Source organism: Lathamus discolor, chromosome 2 (genome assembly GCF_037157495.1).
Source record: "Lathamus discolor isolate bLatDis1 chromosome 2, bLatDis1.hap1, whole genome shotgun sequence".
In the NCBI taxonomy this organism is placed as follows: domain Eukaryota; kingdom Metazoa; phylum Chordata; class Aves; order Psittaciformes; family Psittacidae; genus Lathamus; species Lathamus discolor.
In genome coordinates this window covers 94044476-94060294 of record NC_088885.1, presented here as the reverse complement: position 1 = coordinate 94060294, position 15819 = coordinate 94044476, and the positions used below count along the sequence as shown (strand labels likewise).

The window sequence follows — 15819 nt, the reverse complement described above, 5'->3', positions numbered from 1 at the left end:
ACTTTTATCAATTTACCTTTGAGCGTCACTGAACAAGGCTATCAGACCTGTTTTATAAGACCTGTGAGATGATTAAGGGTATGTTATGTATTTATCAAATGGCTCGCATTTTTTTTCCACTGTTCTGCTTGTGGTTGATGTTAAACAGTCAAGAACTGTACAGGTCATTCTGCTTGATCTTTTGACAATGGGTAGAGCACAAGTGCTCTTTTATTTCTCAATAAAGATTTATTAAACCCCATGCTTAGCTACTTCCTTCGCCAACTCTGCCAAGATCCCAGAGTGCAAATTAGCCAGACTCTTCATTACAAACCACCTAAGAGTGCTTGGAAGAGAAGACTCCCCACAGACCCTACAAACAAGAGGCGATGCGAGTACACCTTGCTTCATCCAGGTGCGGCAGAGATCTTCATTCAGTATTATCGACGGCCGTGTCGTTACTGCTCCAGCATCTAAGACCTACCTCCACCTCGGCCAGACTCCCCTCAACACTTTTTACTTCCCTTTGGCGTCTTTCAAGCTCCCCTCACCTGCCCCACGCGCAGCAGTTGCATCTGACAGAGGTGCAGCCCCAGGCCGCTGGCTCCCCCTCCGCCACCCTAACACGGGGCTCCCCTCGCGGCCGCCCGCTAGTAGGGACGGGGACCATGGTCCCCCCACGGCTCAGGGGGCACAGCGGGAGAGACCGGCCCCCAGCATGCCGTGAGAGGAACGGCCGGACGGAGGGAGGGTGGGCGAGCGCGCACACACAGCGCGCACACACAGCGCGCATACTACGCTGCGACCCCTCCACCAGCCCGACGCGGAAACGCCGGCCCAACCGCGCCGCTGTAGCCGGCGCGCAGCGCGCATGCGCGGAGCGCCCAGGAGGGCGGGGGCCGGTGTCTAGTGGCGAGTGAGCTGGCTGCCGGTGCTCGCCTGCCTCCTTCCTTCTCCGCTGCCGCTACTCGGGGACTAGCGGTCGCTGTGCGGCGTCCGCTCCCTCTGCCGTCTTGGGCCGCGCTGCGCCGCGCCTAGCCCTGCCCCGCCATGAAGTTGAGCAGCCGCGGCCGGGGATGCTGCGTGGCCGGCAGCCGGGAGCGCGGGCCGCCGCCGCGGAGCCCCTTCGTGCACCAGCTGCGCCTCAGCCCCCTGGATAAAGCCAAGGTAGGGGCGCGCAGGGCCTGCCCTCCCTCAGCCCCCTCCCCGCCGCCGCCTTCCGCTCGTACCCCGCGGCGGGCGGGGGCACCCATCCTGCCGCCGGCGCTTTGTGAGACCGGGGAAAAGCGGTGTGTGTGTGTGTGTGTGTGTGCGTGCTTGCCCGCAAGCCGGGCTTGTGAGGGCTGCGGCGGGCGGGAGCAGCGTGGTGCGGTGCCCGGGGCGGGCGCCGGCTGCGGGTGGCCGTGGGGCGCGGGGGCTCCCGGGGCCGGCGCCCGCCTCTCGCAGGGCGTGCTCTGAACTTGTGCGCCGCCGCCTGCTTTAAACAATTGAAAATAAACCACGTATCTTCTTTTTTTTTTTTTTACATGGTTTTGTGTCGTGTTTTGTTGGCTTTCTGGGTTTGTTGCTGCTGGTTTGGGGTTTTTTGGTGGTTTTTGTTTGTCGGGGTGGGGGTTGTTTGGGTGGTTTTTACTTTAATGGGGGTAGGGGAACAGCGCTCTGGAGGCCCTCTTTTCCCAGCGTCAAGTTAAGGTATGCTTGGGCCATGGCATCCCGCGCTTCTGAAGTTTGGCCCCTGGGTAAATGATCCTTGCGGCGTAATTCACCCATTGTATAGGTAGCTGTAAGCTGACGGGAACTGGTATTAAAATGTAAATTTGCAGTTGTGTGGCTTCTTGTTTGTTAGCTGGTTTGTTTCTTCCTCCATGTCTCTGCCTCAGTTGCCTTGTGTGATGAGCAGTAGGTGGCTGGATATTCAGAGTGCATGGCCCTTGTCTTAGGCTGTCGGTAAGATCTGGGTCACTTGCTGGATGAAGAAATGCCGTCAAAGGCTCACTTAATAAGGGCCATTTTTATTACTTTCATCCCTTAACGCTTCAGTTCCTTAAAGCTGTTGTTTTGGGGGCCTAACAGCCTTCATGGAAATTAAGATCCACTAATACTGAACCTCTCCAATCAAAGGGCTTTAGATCCAACTTCAATTTAATCTACATTCTCAGTGAAGTTGATTGTTACATTGTCCTGTTGCTGTCCAGAGACTTAACACAAGACATGTCTGGCCTGACATACAAAACATTGGAATGTGCCTCATGTTAAGTATCTGGCAGCCAAGGAATTCATAGTAGACTCCAGTGAAAAGGCTTTTACTTTTCTAAATCAGGTTTCCTGGTATGCGTTTAGTGGTTACTGACAAATGTGGTTTGAATGGGAGAAGGGAGAAAAGGTTTGTGCCATCTGCCTTGTTCAATTTATACCTAGAGCTTCCTCAATAAATCGCATAGTTGTAATGATTTCTTTTCAGTGTAATCTTACGTTGTTCCTTAAGTCATGCTTCTAAGTAATTAATGAGGTAGAAGTCTTACAGGGACCAGAGAGAAGCAAAGATACCATGCTTTCATATGGACTGGGATTGTATCTAATTGTAACAATAACTGTGTTTTGTTTTGCAGTGTTAATGTATCTTTTAATGTAGCTTTCTACTTGCTTGTTTGGAAGGAGTCTTAAATACACTGTTGAGAGGGCAGAGTGCTGCTTTCACAGTTTTCGCAGTGTTGAATTTCATAGGAGCTACTAGCATTGCTCATCTGTTTAGTCCTAAAAGACCCTTTAGCTGCTTCACCAGCAAAGTGACTTCTGCCTTCTGTGTGGGCTTCCCTGAATGTCTATATGAGACATGAGCTTTGACACTGTATTTCAAAAATGTTATTTTCAATAAAAAACTGTAAGATGTGTTTAAAGCTCTGTAGTTTTTTTACAGCGTGGTAAAACTCTTGTAGTTTTTATTACAGCATGGCTTGGTCTTGCTTTTTAGATGTGCAGTGGCACGGAGTTCTTCAACCCAGCCTCTCTTGCAGTCATATTTTTGCAGTTTCCTTTGAGGAAAAAGCACACAAGCTGACATACAGAACTGTGTCAGATTTTCTTCTGTTCCTTAATCATGCTCTCCTAACCTCTTCACTGATTAGAAGTTGTGCTTGACACAGAGGCTGTTGAAGAGCTGTGGAATGCTTCCACTTCTGAGAAATGCTTCTCTCCCAGAAAGGGAGACTTCTTGAATGGGGAGGCTGCTTTACAGTGAATCACAGCAGTGTGTGTTCTCTTCCATGCAGTCTCGGCCTTTTACTGAGGATTTGGTATCAAGTATTACAGCTGAACTCACTTTCTGTTCAGCTGTAGGCACATACTGTGTCACAGGTTTTTCTGTCTCCCCTGTGAATCTAACAGGGGTGAGTTCTGGGATTGCAAAGCTTATTGCAGAAGGTTAGAAATGTGGGGACTGGAGGTATGCGAAGAGTTTGGTGAGCACAGGGGAGTGGGAGACAAGGCTGCTTTGTCTGTCTGATAGTCCCATTATCTTCAGTACCTCCTCATCTTTCCCTCGTCCTGCACTCTCCAATAGGGTAGGTTAGGTTTTTTTACTCATTAATATAATTCACAGTAAATGCATTTTAATGCATTTTAGTGCATTTTAGCCTAAGACTCTGGGAGTGGGGAAAAAAAAATGCAGAGGACAAAACAACTGCAAAGAAGAATAACAACAAAAATCCATTTGAGTGCCAAGGAATTGTTCACATCATCTTTTATTGACTTTATAAAAGCGGGGAGATAACAGGAGTGTAAAAGCAATAAGGCTCTTTGAGACCTGAGTCTCATGCTTCCTGTAGGTATAATGGCTATTTTACTCTGATCAGAGGGTGTCAGTGGGGATCATTCTTGCAGCTACCCATTTTATTTCAGTACTATAATAACAATACCCTTTCTGAAAGAGACAGATGTGATTTCATTAGCCATGAATTTGGTTCATCCTCATCATCTTCTGGTCACTTAGCATGTAAGTCAAAGCTCTTGATTCTAGTTATCTCTGCAGAACAGGCAGAAGCATTACTGGAGTTAATCACAAAGTGTTTGTAGGTTTGTTTCTCTGCCGCTTAAAAATACAATGCCATTTTCCATTCTTCTAATGTTTATGGTCCTTTTATTACACCAGTGCTGGTGTTCCTTTGGTGCCTTGGTGAGCTGATTTGTCTCATTAAACCAGCATATTGTTGTGGTTTTCTGTATTCTGATTGTTTTCTTTGCTGGGATTGCTTTTCTTCACTCTAATGAGCTGTACTGGCTCCTTGCAAGCTCGGATAGTGCTTGAGCTGACTCAGGGGGAGGATTGGGGGAACAGTGAACAGGACCATGCTCTTCAGCAGCAATGATCTGTTAGATTGGCTTAGTTGCACATGAAACTTTCTACTCTGGTATTTTATCTCCATGATCATGCCAATTGGGGAACTTGCAGAGTGGGAAAGTAGGTAATAAGAGAATTGTTGAGGGATGAATTCCTAGCTCCTTCAGTGCCATCTTTGGTGAATTGAGGCTATAAGAATGATAATAGTGAGGAAGTGAAAGTGTGGGCAAGATGTAGTCTCTATCTGACATATTTAAAAGAAAATTCGAAACCTTTACCATGCTACATGTGCAGTTTGTTATTCTGTTTTTTGTTCAATATGTAACCATTAATTTGTAGTTAGTAATGGAAAATTTGTTGTGAATAAGCTGATTTTAATAATGTCTTTCACTGTATTACTAATTCCAAAGATGCATTCTTTCAGTTTCTTTGTGCATAAGAGGTATGATACTGACTTTCAAGCCAGGAAATAGAGACATAAAGGAAGAGGAGACAAGGGTGCTCTGTGATTCTCTTGTTCAGTGCTTAGATATGTATGACCTGATATGCTGGAGAACTTAAAAAGGATTTAAGTTCATATTTTGTACTTCAATTGTAAGTTCAAACTCAAATCTGAATGCAGAGCCTCTATATGAGGAGAACATACAATACCTATTTAGTTTAAGTTTAAGTTTTGACAGAAGAGTGGAGTACAATTTCCCAGGGCAGCCTTCTGTTACAAGCTGTAAGACCACCCTCTCCCTTCCTGCTGTCTTCTTTGAGTCTTTCACAGCATCTGCTGCCACTTCCGAAAACTAAGTAGGATCCTGTAGACCAGCAAATGTTAAATGACCTGTAGTCAAACCCCTCTTGAGAAAATTGGTCATGAGCTAAACCTCATAAGGTACCGCTCCAGATGGACCTTTAGGGTTTGTTTTAATGTATTCAAAACATGGGTGTTTAGATGTGAGTTATTACCAGATAGAATTTCTAATTTTAACAGAAAACATGTTTGGGTGAATGTCCTAAATATGTAGAGATGCAATCACAGAAATGCCTGGACAAGGTCAGACCAGGAGTGTGTATCTCCTGCATTCTGATCTTTCACAGTGGTCAGCAGGGACAGGATCTTCATTTTTCTGACAGTGTATGTCGGTGTTACAGCTTTCTTACCCTGGAAGGTGTCTGAATGTAGATGTAGACTGAACTGCATTTCAGATGTTGATTCCTAGTCTTCTAAAGGTGTGGATAGGTACTTCATGACCGCCTGCTAAAAAAGAGGCTGGTGTCACAGCCAGATGTTACACCTGTTTTGCTGGAACTGCTTCTTGCTGTCCATTGCTCCAACTGCTGTCTCTGGACACAGAAGACCAAGAGGTCTGTTCTGCACATTTATACCAGCTTTTCTGACCTTATGCATGCAACTACTGCTCCAGTTCTATGATGTAGCTCTAATGTCATCTTGATATAAGGAATTGCTACAAAGGTATGAAGGACTGAATGGCTCATCACCAGTCACTTGCCATTCAGCCCTGCCCTGGTATAGGAGGAGACTTGAAGAAGTGGAAGGGAGAGGGTGTGAATTGCAGAGGACTGTGTCTTCACCTGCATTTTGTTTCCCTTTTTCCTTGACAGCTGGTCTTTCTCATTTTACAAATTTAGAAGGCAGCTGCTCTCTTCTCCAGTTTGCAGAGGAATGCTTCCCTGTTTCCTGCAAGTCATGGTGGTCTTGTCTATGGATGTGGGTTGCACGAGTTGGTATGACTTCAGTGCTCATCTGAGCACTGCACTTCAGGAAGTTGTACTGATTAATCTGGGAAATTAGCCTATCTAAGAAAGAAATTCCTTCTTTCAATTCTGCAAAATTGGAGCAGCCCATCAAGGGACTGCTTTCAGGGAGTGAGGCCATGGTTATAAGATGATGGTACCAGTTGGAACCATCACTGTAAAATCTAACATTGTAATGGGCTGGTAGCTTAGGCTTTTCTCCTGCTGTGTGTTCTCTGCCTCTACCCTAGATTTACAGAGATGTGCAGCTACAGGTTGAATTGGTTATTGAGCTGTTTTGAGAAGTGAGAGGAAGCAGGAACTGATCAATGGGAAACTGAGCTGCATGATGACTAGATCTGCATTAGGGAAAGAATATGAATAATGCGTTCCACAGCAGCCTGGAGATGCATCAGATCAAGCACAACATGAGACAGCACCTTACGCCTCATTACTCATCAATGGCACCCAGCCATTGTGGTGCTCAAAAGAGTTTTTCTGCCTCATCTGGTACAACTGTGAATATGCAGTATATTTCCTTTTGAGTTTATTCTTTATATGGTCCTTATTTTTCATAGTGTCATCTTCATCTTCTGCTAGCCTCTGTTGTACAGCTTCAGGAACATTGGTGCTACCTCAGTCTACTTTAGTTTCCGGTTCCATCTCTCCCTTAGACAGTCATCCAGAGCTGTACCCTCCTCCACTTGAAGGGATTTTTTTTTTCCTTTCTTCCTGTCCCTTGAGTGAGAAACAGGGAACTCTTGGCTCCTGGAGCTGTGTCCTGGGCTAGGTGAATTGTTGCATGCGTAGTAGCTAAGCTGTGTTTTCCGGAGGACAGTTGGGAACAACTCCAGATCAGGAAAGGCCCTGTTTCTGGAACAATTTGTCAAGAGACTGTGGGAGAAGTTCCAACATGACATGTTTTTCACTAGAGTTGGAGGCAGAGGGCTGACTGGCTGGGAAAGGGCTCTGAGAGCTAGAGCACTGGGAGGAGGTGGAGAAGAAACTATGTTCACTATGGCTTCCCAGGGAAGGATAACTTCTTGAAGACCTCTGCTTTCCAGGGGGTTGTGCCTGTTAGAACAGACCTGTAGCTGAAACTCATACTATGTGTCTGGATGTTTGTTCAGAGGTCTCTGCACTGTGCTCCACACTGTGGTTCCCCACAGCTTCTGGTTCCAAGAACCTATTGCAGAGGAACAGGTGCCTGCTCAGTCATGGAAGAGTTTTCCAGGTTGATTCCTGTATTGCTGTGTCAATGCGCTCTTCTGAAGTAATGCACGTCACTGACTGGGAGCTGCTGTGGTGGACCAACTTCTCTATGGTGCAGTAAGATTTATAACACACCCATGCTAAATATTTACCAAGTGTGAGGCTGCAGAAAGGGAAGAGCATGCAGATATATTCACTGACAAACATAGGGTCTGAAGAAGCATGGAAAACTACAACTTCATTAGCTTTAAAGAGTGTGTGGTGTTTCAACTACAATTAAGATTGGTGAATCTAAAATTGTTACACATACACTACAATTATTTGTTTGGAATTGAAGCATATTCTGCTGGTTTAAACATTTTTAAGTTAAATCAGTTTCCAGGAGTCGCTGTTGAGATTCAGTCTAGGATCGTGTTACAATAATGCTTTTTTTTCTTTTAATTTTTTTTTTTTTTTCATTTTGCAGATTGCCTTCATGACCCTGACTCTGTTTCCTATCCGACTCTTTTTTGCTGCTTTTATGATGTTGCTGGCCTGGCCTTTTGCATTCATTGCTTCAATGGGACCTGATGAGCAAGTGCTTGAAAAGCCCCTCTCCTGGTGGCGAAAGTGAGTCACTGATACGGTGAAATACTGAGAGAATCATTATTTAGTTCGGCGGCTTGAAAAAGAGAACATTGGAAATACCTGACGTCTGTCCTACAGACCTGCTTTTCTCTTTGGAAGAAAACTATAAGAATTACTATTTAAACACTCCTTGGATGGGAAACTAAAAATACCTCAACTGTTTCATATACCAGGAGATAAAAGAATTACAGGGAGAAAAACTGATCATCATTGGCCTCTTTATTGAGGATGTAGTGCAAAGCATCATTGTGGCATCCTTCAATTTCAATTATTTCTGTAATGTCAACTTCCTGTTATGAAGAGTGACACTATGGAATGTGCCCAGATTTCATATTCTAAATTGTTGTTTTAAACTGCTTCACCCCATTTACTGCTGCCCTGCGACAAATTGACAGAACTTCTGTTGATTCTGAGGGCATGCCCCATGCTTTGGTGCTTATTAATAAGTCTGTGCTCATTTTGATATTGGAAAGCTAATTAAGGTAGAATGTATGATAGTGTTCACCCATCCATGAAAACTGCCATTTGAGGAGTAAGAAAGGCGCGTATCACCTCTCTTCTGTAGAGAACTTTAAAATTAGGAGCTGGTATTACCATCAGGGAAGCTGATTCTATTTTGCATCACAGGAGGGAAGGAGTTTGAGAACCACAGAGACATGTCACTTTGCATTTCATTTGGAATCCTATCAGTATAATATCTAAAGGAAGAATAGACTGCAATCAACCTTCCATAGAGTTATTTTGAAGCTTTTTAGATTGTCCCTCCCCCATTTAATCCAGTTTCTGTGTCACCCTGCTCTCCAGCCTCCAGCCCCTGTGAGCGTAACAATTTGTAGTGTTTGGTTTTGGCACTCTGTGGGCTCAAAGTAAATGCTTCTCTTTTCACGACTATCAGTTAAAAAAAACAAGCAAACAAAACCCCATCAAAAAACAAACCAACCAACCCACCACAAAACAAACGAAAAAAACCACTTGAGGAGATGGGGAAAAGGGAAGAAGGTAAAATATTTCCAAAGCTCCAGGGTATGTTCTGTAAGCGTCCCTCTGTTTGGTAATCTCTTCCCTACATTTCTGCAGTGTTTTGTTTGGGTGAACCTGAACCCAGGAATCAGGGTTGTTGCATTCTAGCAATATCCTAATAGCATTTTTCAGGACTGAGTTTACAAAAGCTTTTTTTTCAATGTTACTAGAAAGCATTATTAAACATGGTATAGAAGAAACTCAGCAGTCTTAGTTTGAATCAAAATTAGTTTAGTGATAAATGCCAATCTTACTGTGATTAAAACACATTAATATTCAGGCATGAATTGAAATTAAAAGGCTTCTTACCATAAAAGTGGTCTTAAACCTGCTGAGAAAGAGGAAACAGAAGTCTGTGTAGTGTTCCTGCTCTGTTTGAGCAGCATATCCTATCTGCACTTATTTCATGCTTATGAAGTTTTTATGTAACATTTTTCTTTTCCTTTGTTAAGGTATTCTTGTGGCAGTATAACTCTTTTTTTCAACTCTTTACAGGATAGTGGATATTTTGCTGAAAGCAATCATGAGAATGATGTGGCTTGCTGGTGGATTCCACTGGATAAGTGTAAAAGGCAGACGGGCGTTGCCAGGAGAAGCAGCAATATTAACTGTGGCTCCCCATTCTTCCTACTTTGATGCTATTCCAGTAACTATGACCTTCGCCTCCATTGTGATGAAAGCAGAAAGTAAAGATATTCCTGTTTGGGGAAGTAAGTTGGTAGATAATTTTTCAAGAACAATTAAAAATGATTACTTAGGAGGTTCGCTGGTTATGTATGGGAAAGCAACATTTACTTTGTTTTTCAGGCCATAGTATGTGGTGACTTTTTCACTGGTTTACTTTGAATGCCAATAGAAAGAATTGGGAGGGATGTGTTTTGTTGGGTTTTTTTTTCTCCAAAGGCGAATCATTGTATGAAGTCAGAACAATCCTACAGAACTCATGGTTACATTCGCAGTGAAAGTGTAATGTTCTAAGGCCTGACAAATAGAAAAGCAAGTGAGGATGGGACTATGGAAGCAAAGGGTTAGGCTAGAGAGGAAGCATGCCAAGGCTTCTTTCTTGGCGCAAGTCAGGGCGCCATCCCAGAAATGTGTTTTAGGAATGTTGTCTGCTCTCAATGGTGTCTTGTCTTGAGGGAGTGCTGCTAATCCTTCGTGCATCAATAAGCTTGCTTTAGGCATGGTGTGAGAGATGAGCAAGAGCGGATTATTGCACACTCAGATTTAGTCACAAGAAATGCAGATGCCCAGGTCAGTAGTGTTTGAATACTATCTTTGGAATTGTCAGTGTAGATTGTTACAAAGGCTTGAGAAAGGCCTCTGATTTTTTTGGTACAGTTGTTCCAAAAAATGTGTAAGCTTTTAGGCTTGTAGGCTTCTAATCAAAGCCTGTGTGGCAACATTTTGGAGAAATCCACCATGTTGTATTGAGGGACCATCAGAGTTGAAAGGATCTTCCTGTGTCCCGTTATGTAGATTTTAAGGGTAGTATAAAAAGGACAAAAGTTCTTACTTCGGCCTTGAGTAGGTACTGTTTAAAAGTCTAAACAAAAGCTCTGACTAACCTTGCAACTAAGTGGAATCAGGCTGTTGGTGTTGACATCCTCCTAAAATTTCATTAAACAGTAATAGTTTTAAGGACAGGTTCAAAACCAGAAACTGAGACATGGTCGCATATGGTGAGTGGTTACACCTGGAAGCTTTGTGTATGGAATCTCTTGGTGTAAAGGTCTCTCTGCATTAGGTAAAATTCAGGCCGGAACAGTTTAGTGAAATTTCGTGGCAGTGAAAACTCTGTGTAAAAATGAATAGATCCTTTTAACAAGAAGGGTGAAGGCATGTAGGAACGAATAAATACAAATGCCTGCAAATAAGCATAGTGTGAAAACAAAAAGAAATTAAACTCTTCCTACTTAAAGAAGGTACTGTTATGAGATGGTATGTTGACACTCCTGTTTAGTATAGGTGTACCCAGGCCAACTTGGGCTTGGAGAAGCAGTCCAGCCATAAAAGCAGGGGCAGATTTATCTTCTTTCCTCCCAGCTCAATTGACTGTTAAATAATTGCTGGCTTAGCAAAATAAAGTAGTCCATGTGGAGCTCTCCTTTACTTGCAGCTGTTTGGAGGACCCAAGGTAAATGAGGTAGCTCCAGACCATGTTGTGTTACTGAAATATGACAAAATGGCAGAATGGCATTTGACATAATGCTATAATAGCTGCTTAACTATTCCGTGTAATAGATTCGGTGGGGACTAGCAGGAAAATCTGAGGAGTATCTGTAGGGACATGCAGGTTGTAGTTACACTGAATGTAGCACAAATGATACATATTGAGTAGTTCAAACTATTTCCCATACACCTAATTCAATTGAGTCCTTTAAAATTTAACTTAGAAGTCTAGACTTTAAGTTAATTTTTTAATATTTATTTTATTTTTTATTTTATTTTTATTTTTAAATTTTATTTGATTTTGTCCATTAAAAAATTATTTTTATTTTGTGACTAAAACCAGTTACAGAAAAACAGAAAACCCAGAAAACTGCACACACTGATTTGATGGAATATTACCAGAATATAGAGTAAATCCAAGTAAATGAGCATTTTGTCCTATATAGCTGATTCACTTTATGTCAGGCAGCCACAAAAATTATGAAGTCCCGTATGAGGGGTTCAGAAAAATGCCATGAAGGTGAGGGTATGGCAAACATTATAGCTGGGATTTGGAGTACAAAAACATTAGGGATTTTTTTTGGTTTAGAGGAGTGCTTTTTTTATGAGCAACATTGATTACAGCAGTTTGTGTTATTAAAATAAATAGACCTTAACAGAAAAGTGAGTGATGACTGTAGTGACTACTTTGGCTTAAAATTTAGTGAAAGCTGTCCATGGAGTCAAGTTGAGATATTTTCTTTTACTGCTTAAAAGAGGTTTTCTGTGAAGTAGTTGGTACTGACCATGCTCTCCTCCTTTGATCTAGTATTTTAATTCCAGTGTACTTATTTACACTTCTCTACACACACACATGCGCGCACACACACACACACACAAAACATATTTCATGCAATTGGACCAGTGGTATTTCTCTTTATGCTGTCTGTGAAAAGGTGGTCATGTTTTTCTTGGGGTGTGTGGTGAATTGTCAACACTAGACATTCATCTAGAACTTCCCCCACAGTGGTCAGAATTGGTTATGTTCTTCAGTTTTGTAAATCTTGCAGACTTGTTGTAGGATCTCCAGTGAAGTCTTGGAGCCAGCCATTAATAATTCTAACCTTGTGATTTCATGATTGAGTCTCGTTAATGGTCATTCAGAATCTTCTGGGGAGTTTTGGATAAAATACATTCATTTAACTCTGAGCAGAATTCAGCATAGAAAAAATGTATCAGCGGAAGATATCCAAAGATAATTTCCAAGGATGAGGACTTTAAGTGGAGAGTAGATCTTCATCCAGAATATCCAAACATGATGTAGACAAGTTGTCTTTTTGATGTAATGGCAATGTTTATCAAGACACTGTACATTGTGTGCCAGAGGGATCAGGTGCTATAACAGGCACAAAAAGATCTGATTGTGAATTGGTTACCAAGATTGGTTTCAGAAGTATTTTAATAGGTTTCTGGAGCAGCTGCCTGTGTTATTATTATTGTACCCTTAGTTTGCCAGTCATGGAATATTAAGCTTTTGGTCTGCTTTTAAGTCCAGTTGATTGAAAGCCTGTTTTTCATGGAAATACTCCACAAGTGTGTTTGACTATTCTTGTGCTTTGTGACTTAAAGGCAGCTCTCCTGGACCACAAAGGCCAATTTTGGAAGCAGACTTAAGTCTTGTGACTTTGTCAGACAACTTTGTTCATTGTAGGGAGAGAAAAAAAAAAGAAAGAAAAACCGTATTAAAAAATGCTCTTTTGATCTGACGGAGGAGTTATGACTTCTGCAGTTAGTGGTCAATATTAAAGAAAATGAAGTAGAGAATGCAAGAACAGACAGAGCACATCACCGCAATGTTGAAGAAGGACATGTATGTATGCTACACAATTACTTTCCAGAGTTTTGGTAGGTTGGAAATGTGAAGTTCACTGCGCCACTTTAATGTAAAGTGTGCAGCCCAACGAAGGTGACATCCAGGAATCCATTGCACTTTACATTGGCTGAACAAGTTAGATCAGTTCTTTCATCAGCACAGGTCCTTAAACTTTCCTGTTTTGTCTTCTGGACCCCATGTCGAGTCAGGACAAACTATTTGCATAATTTCTGGATAGTTACACTTCACTATCTTTTTTTTTTTGGCTGGTAAAGCAACCTGGGTAAAAGTTACTTTTCATTGCTCAAGTGGTTGGTGCTACTGCAGAAATACTTCGATAAGAAGGAAAAAGGATTTGTCTGACAAAATCCCCGTGAAATCAAATTTATTGACAACTTTTGTGATTCAGACCATATCCTCAGTGGTCTGAATTTTTAAAAACTAAATTTAAGGTGATGTGCTTGAAGTTTAAATCGGCTGCTTCTTGACATGTGAAACTTCACCCTCTGAAAAAAGAGAGGAACCTTGGTACCTGTGAAATGAATGGGGGGGATATGTTACCTTAAGTGTATAAATGGCAAAGAGGTCATTTTTACTTGGCAGAATACAGAAGCGCTACAGAGGAAACGGGGAGAATCATACTGTGCTGTAAAAACTATCAATTCTTTTGTGGGTGTTTTTTTTCCCCACATCTCAAACTTACCATTTTTTTGCTTAAGCTCACCTTCTGAAAGTGCTTTATAGGCATTTCTAGAGAATCATGACTAAAAGACAAGAAATAAGTAACTCAGAATTATTTATGCTGTGGTAGCTGGGTATGTTTTCATCTTGGAACTCAAAATATGCCAAATTCTGTACTCATCAGTTCTGTATGCAAGCTAATCCTCCAGCAGTCCACCCCGTTCATGCTGGCTTTATAGGTTGCCATCTCAGTGTATCAGAGGAATGTAGGTGATGGGGTTTTGTGTTTTAGGGAGAGGCCAAGAGAAAGCTTCATGTTCAGCTATCACTCTCATTCTACAGTGGTGAAAATGTAACTTCCCATTACTCAAAAATGTGTGTATGGATACGTTTTTAGTACTGTATTCAGTGCCACGTTACCATTCTGTTGCTTTGTGTTCTCTGATACCTTATAGACCGGTGGTGGTGGTGCCAGTGTAGCTTTACTCTGTATGACTGTAACTGTCAAGCATAATTTAAATGGTTTGTTGCAATACGTTCTTATATAAATAGCACTTCATGTCTTGATTTGAAATGAGGCTTCCTCACCCACATTTGCCTGGAAATAGGCAGGTGAAATACCTCCTCCCCCTTATCCTCCCAAGCCCATTATTCTGAGAAGTCCATTGACAGCAGTTGTATGTGTTCATCTCATCAGAAAGGAACACTTTTTGCTTATGCATCAGCTGGTACTTGAAATGATTGCATGGGAGTTACTGTTCAGAAATCAGTTGGAGCTGCCACCCTGCAATTAATTAAAGCAATACTGAATTTTTGCAGGCTTCTTTAAAACATACTGTTTCATGCTAGAGCAACTTTCTGTTGGTTAGTGTGTCTGTGGCGTTCTGGCTGCCCTGCAAGGCAGAGGTTTTGATGAATTACTGGTGGTACTGTTTAAATTGCGGGCACCTGCCTAAGAAGATGAAGTACAGCATGTCGCCTGTCTTCAGGAGCACTTGTAATGCAGCTGAAACGGGATGAGAGTGACTACATCAAGTAGAACTAACAGTGCTAGAGAAAAAGCTGGAATAATGACACTGGCAAGGTCAATTTTGTGAACTGAGGGGTTTTCTGCCCACTAGAATTTATAGTTTAAGGATGGTCACTTACATTGACAAGCAGAGAAGGTTAAGATTATGTTGTATTTGTTAAGCATATTGCACAATTTTGCTTGTTTCCTTTAGTAGCTCAGTATGCCAGCTGTCTGAAGTGTTTTCATGCATGCTGCTTTTTGCTCCTAGTCTGACTTTGCTGTAGTCCAGCTCATTCCTTGCCTTACATACTGCTTTACAGTACTGTCTCTAGAGCTCCCTATGTTACGACTCAATTTCTGACTGCAGCCTCAGCTTGTCCACCTATCTGGTGTGTTTCTCAGTTTCTCTTTACAAACTCTTGGCCCTGCTTCTGACTATTTCTTGCACAGATCAACTTGGTACAGCCTTTGAATTTTCAGATTATTGTCTTTATTTACTGAACATGAAAATACATGGTGAGAGTAAGGATCTGTGCAGCCTTATGCTCTGTTTTAAAACATGGTTATGAAAGGAGTGTATGAGGAAAGGCAAGTACAGAGCTATCCTTTCCTTGGTATGTACTTTTTCAGCTTCTTACTAATGACGCGAGTTTCAATTTCACTTGAATTATTGTACTTCACCACTAAGGGTCTGGTAGTTGGTGTCTTGTAGGATCTTAAGTTGCTGTATAATGCTGAAATTTCTGTCAGCTTTTTAGTCTGATCCTGAAGGAAGTAAGCTTAGCTTAATAGACAAGGTGCTTATATAAAATTTTGATGTGCTGGGCTGAAACAGTGATGGCTTCATACATATTTGAAAGAAAGCTGATGGTTTAAAAGATATAAGGTCTACAGGCTGCATGAAAATAGTGTCTGAACCAGGAGAAAAGAAACAAACTTGCCTTGAAGCCTATTTTATATCATACAACTCACCGAGGCAGAACAAATCCATAGGAAACCAAGCTTTCAGTTGTCTCTTCTGTTTAAGCATACTGTAATAGTTTTTCTTTGCATGTGGGTGTGTTGCTGTTTGTGGTGGCATCCATTTGTAAGAGAACATGCCGTGTGGTTGATTTTTTTGGGGCTTGGTAACACTGCAGTAGCTTGCTTTTTGGGAAGGTTGTAAGAGTAAAGCTTCCAGGT

The 15819-nt window shown here is 42.2% G+C and overlaps 1 protein-coding gene across 3 annotated transcripts in view; it reads left to right on the top strand.

Moving 5' to 3' along the window:
- The first annotated feature begins 831 nt into the window (after window positions 1-831).
- LPCAT1 (lysophosphatidylcholine acyltransferase 1) overlaps window positions 832-15819 on the top strand; it is a 59070-nt gene continuing 44082 nt past the window's right edge. For 2 of the 3 annotated variants that reach the window (XM_065667788.1, XM_065667787.1), the window contains exons 1-3: window positions 832-1146; window positions 7740-7882; window positions 9416-9630. In XM_065667788.1, coding sequence (XP_065523860.1) covers window positions 1030-1146; window positions 7740-7882; window positions 9416-9630 — 475 coding nt within the window. In that variant the 5' untranslated portion in view covers window positions 832-1029. The other variant, XM_065667789.1, reaches the window with a different exon arrangement.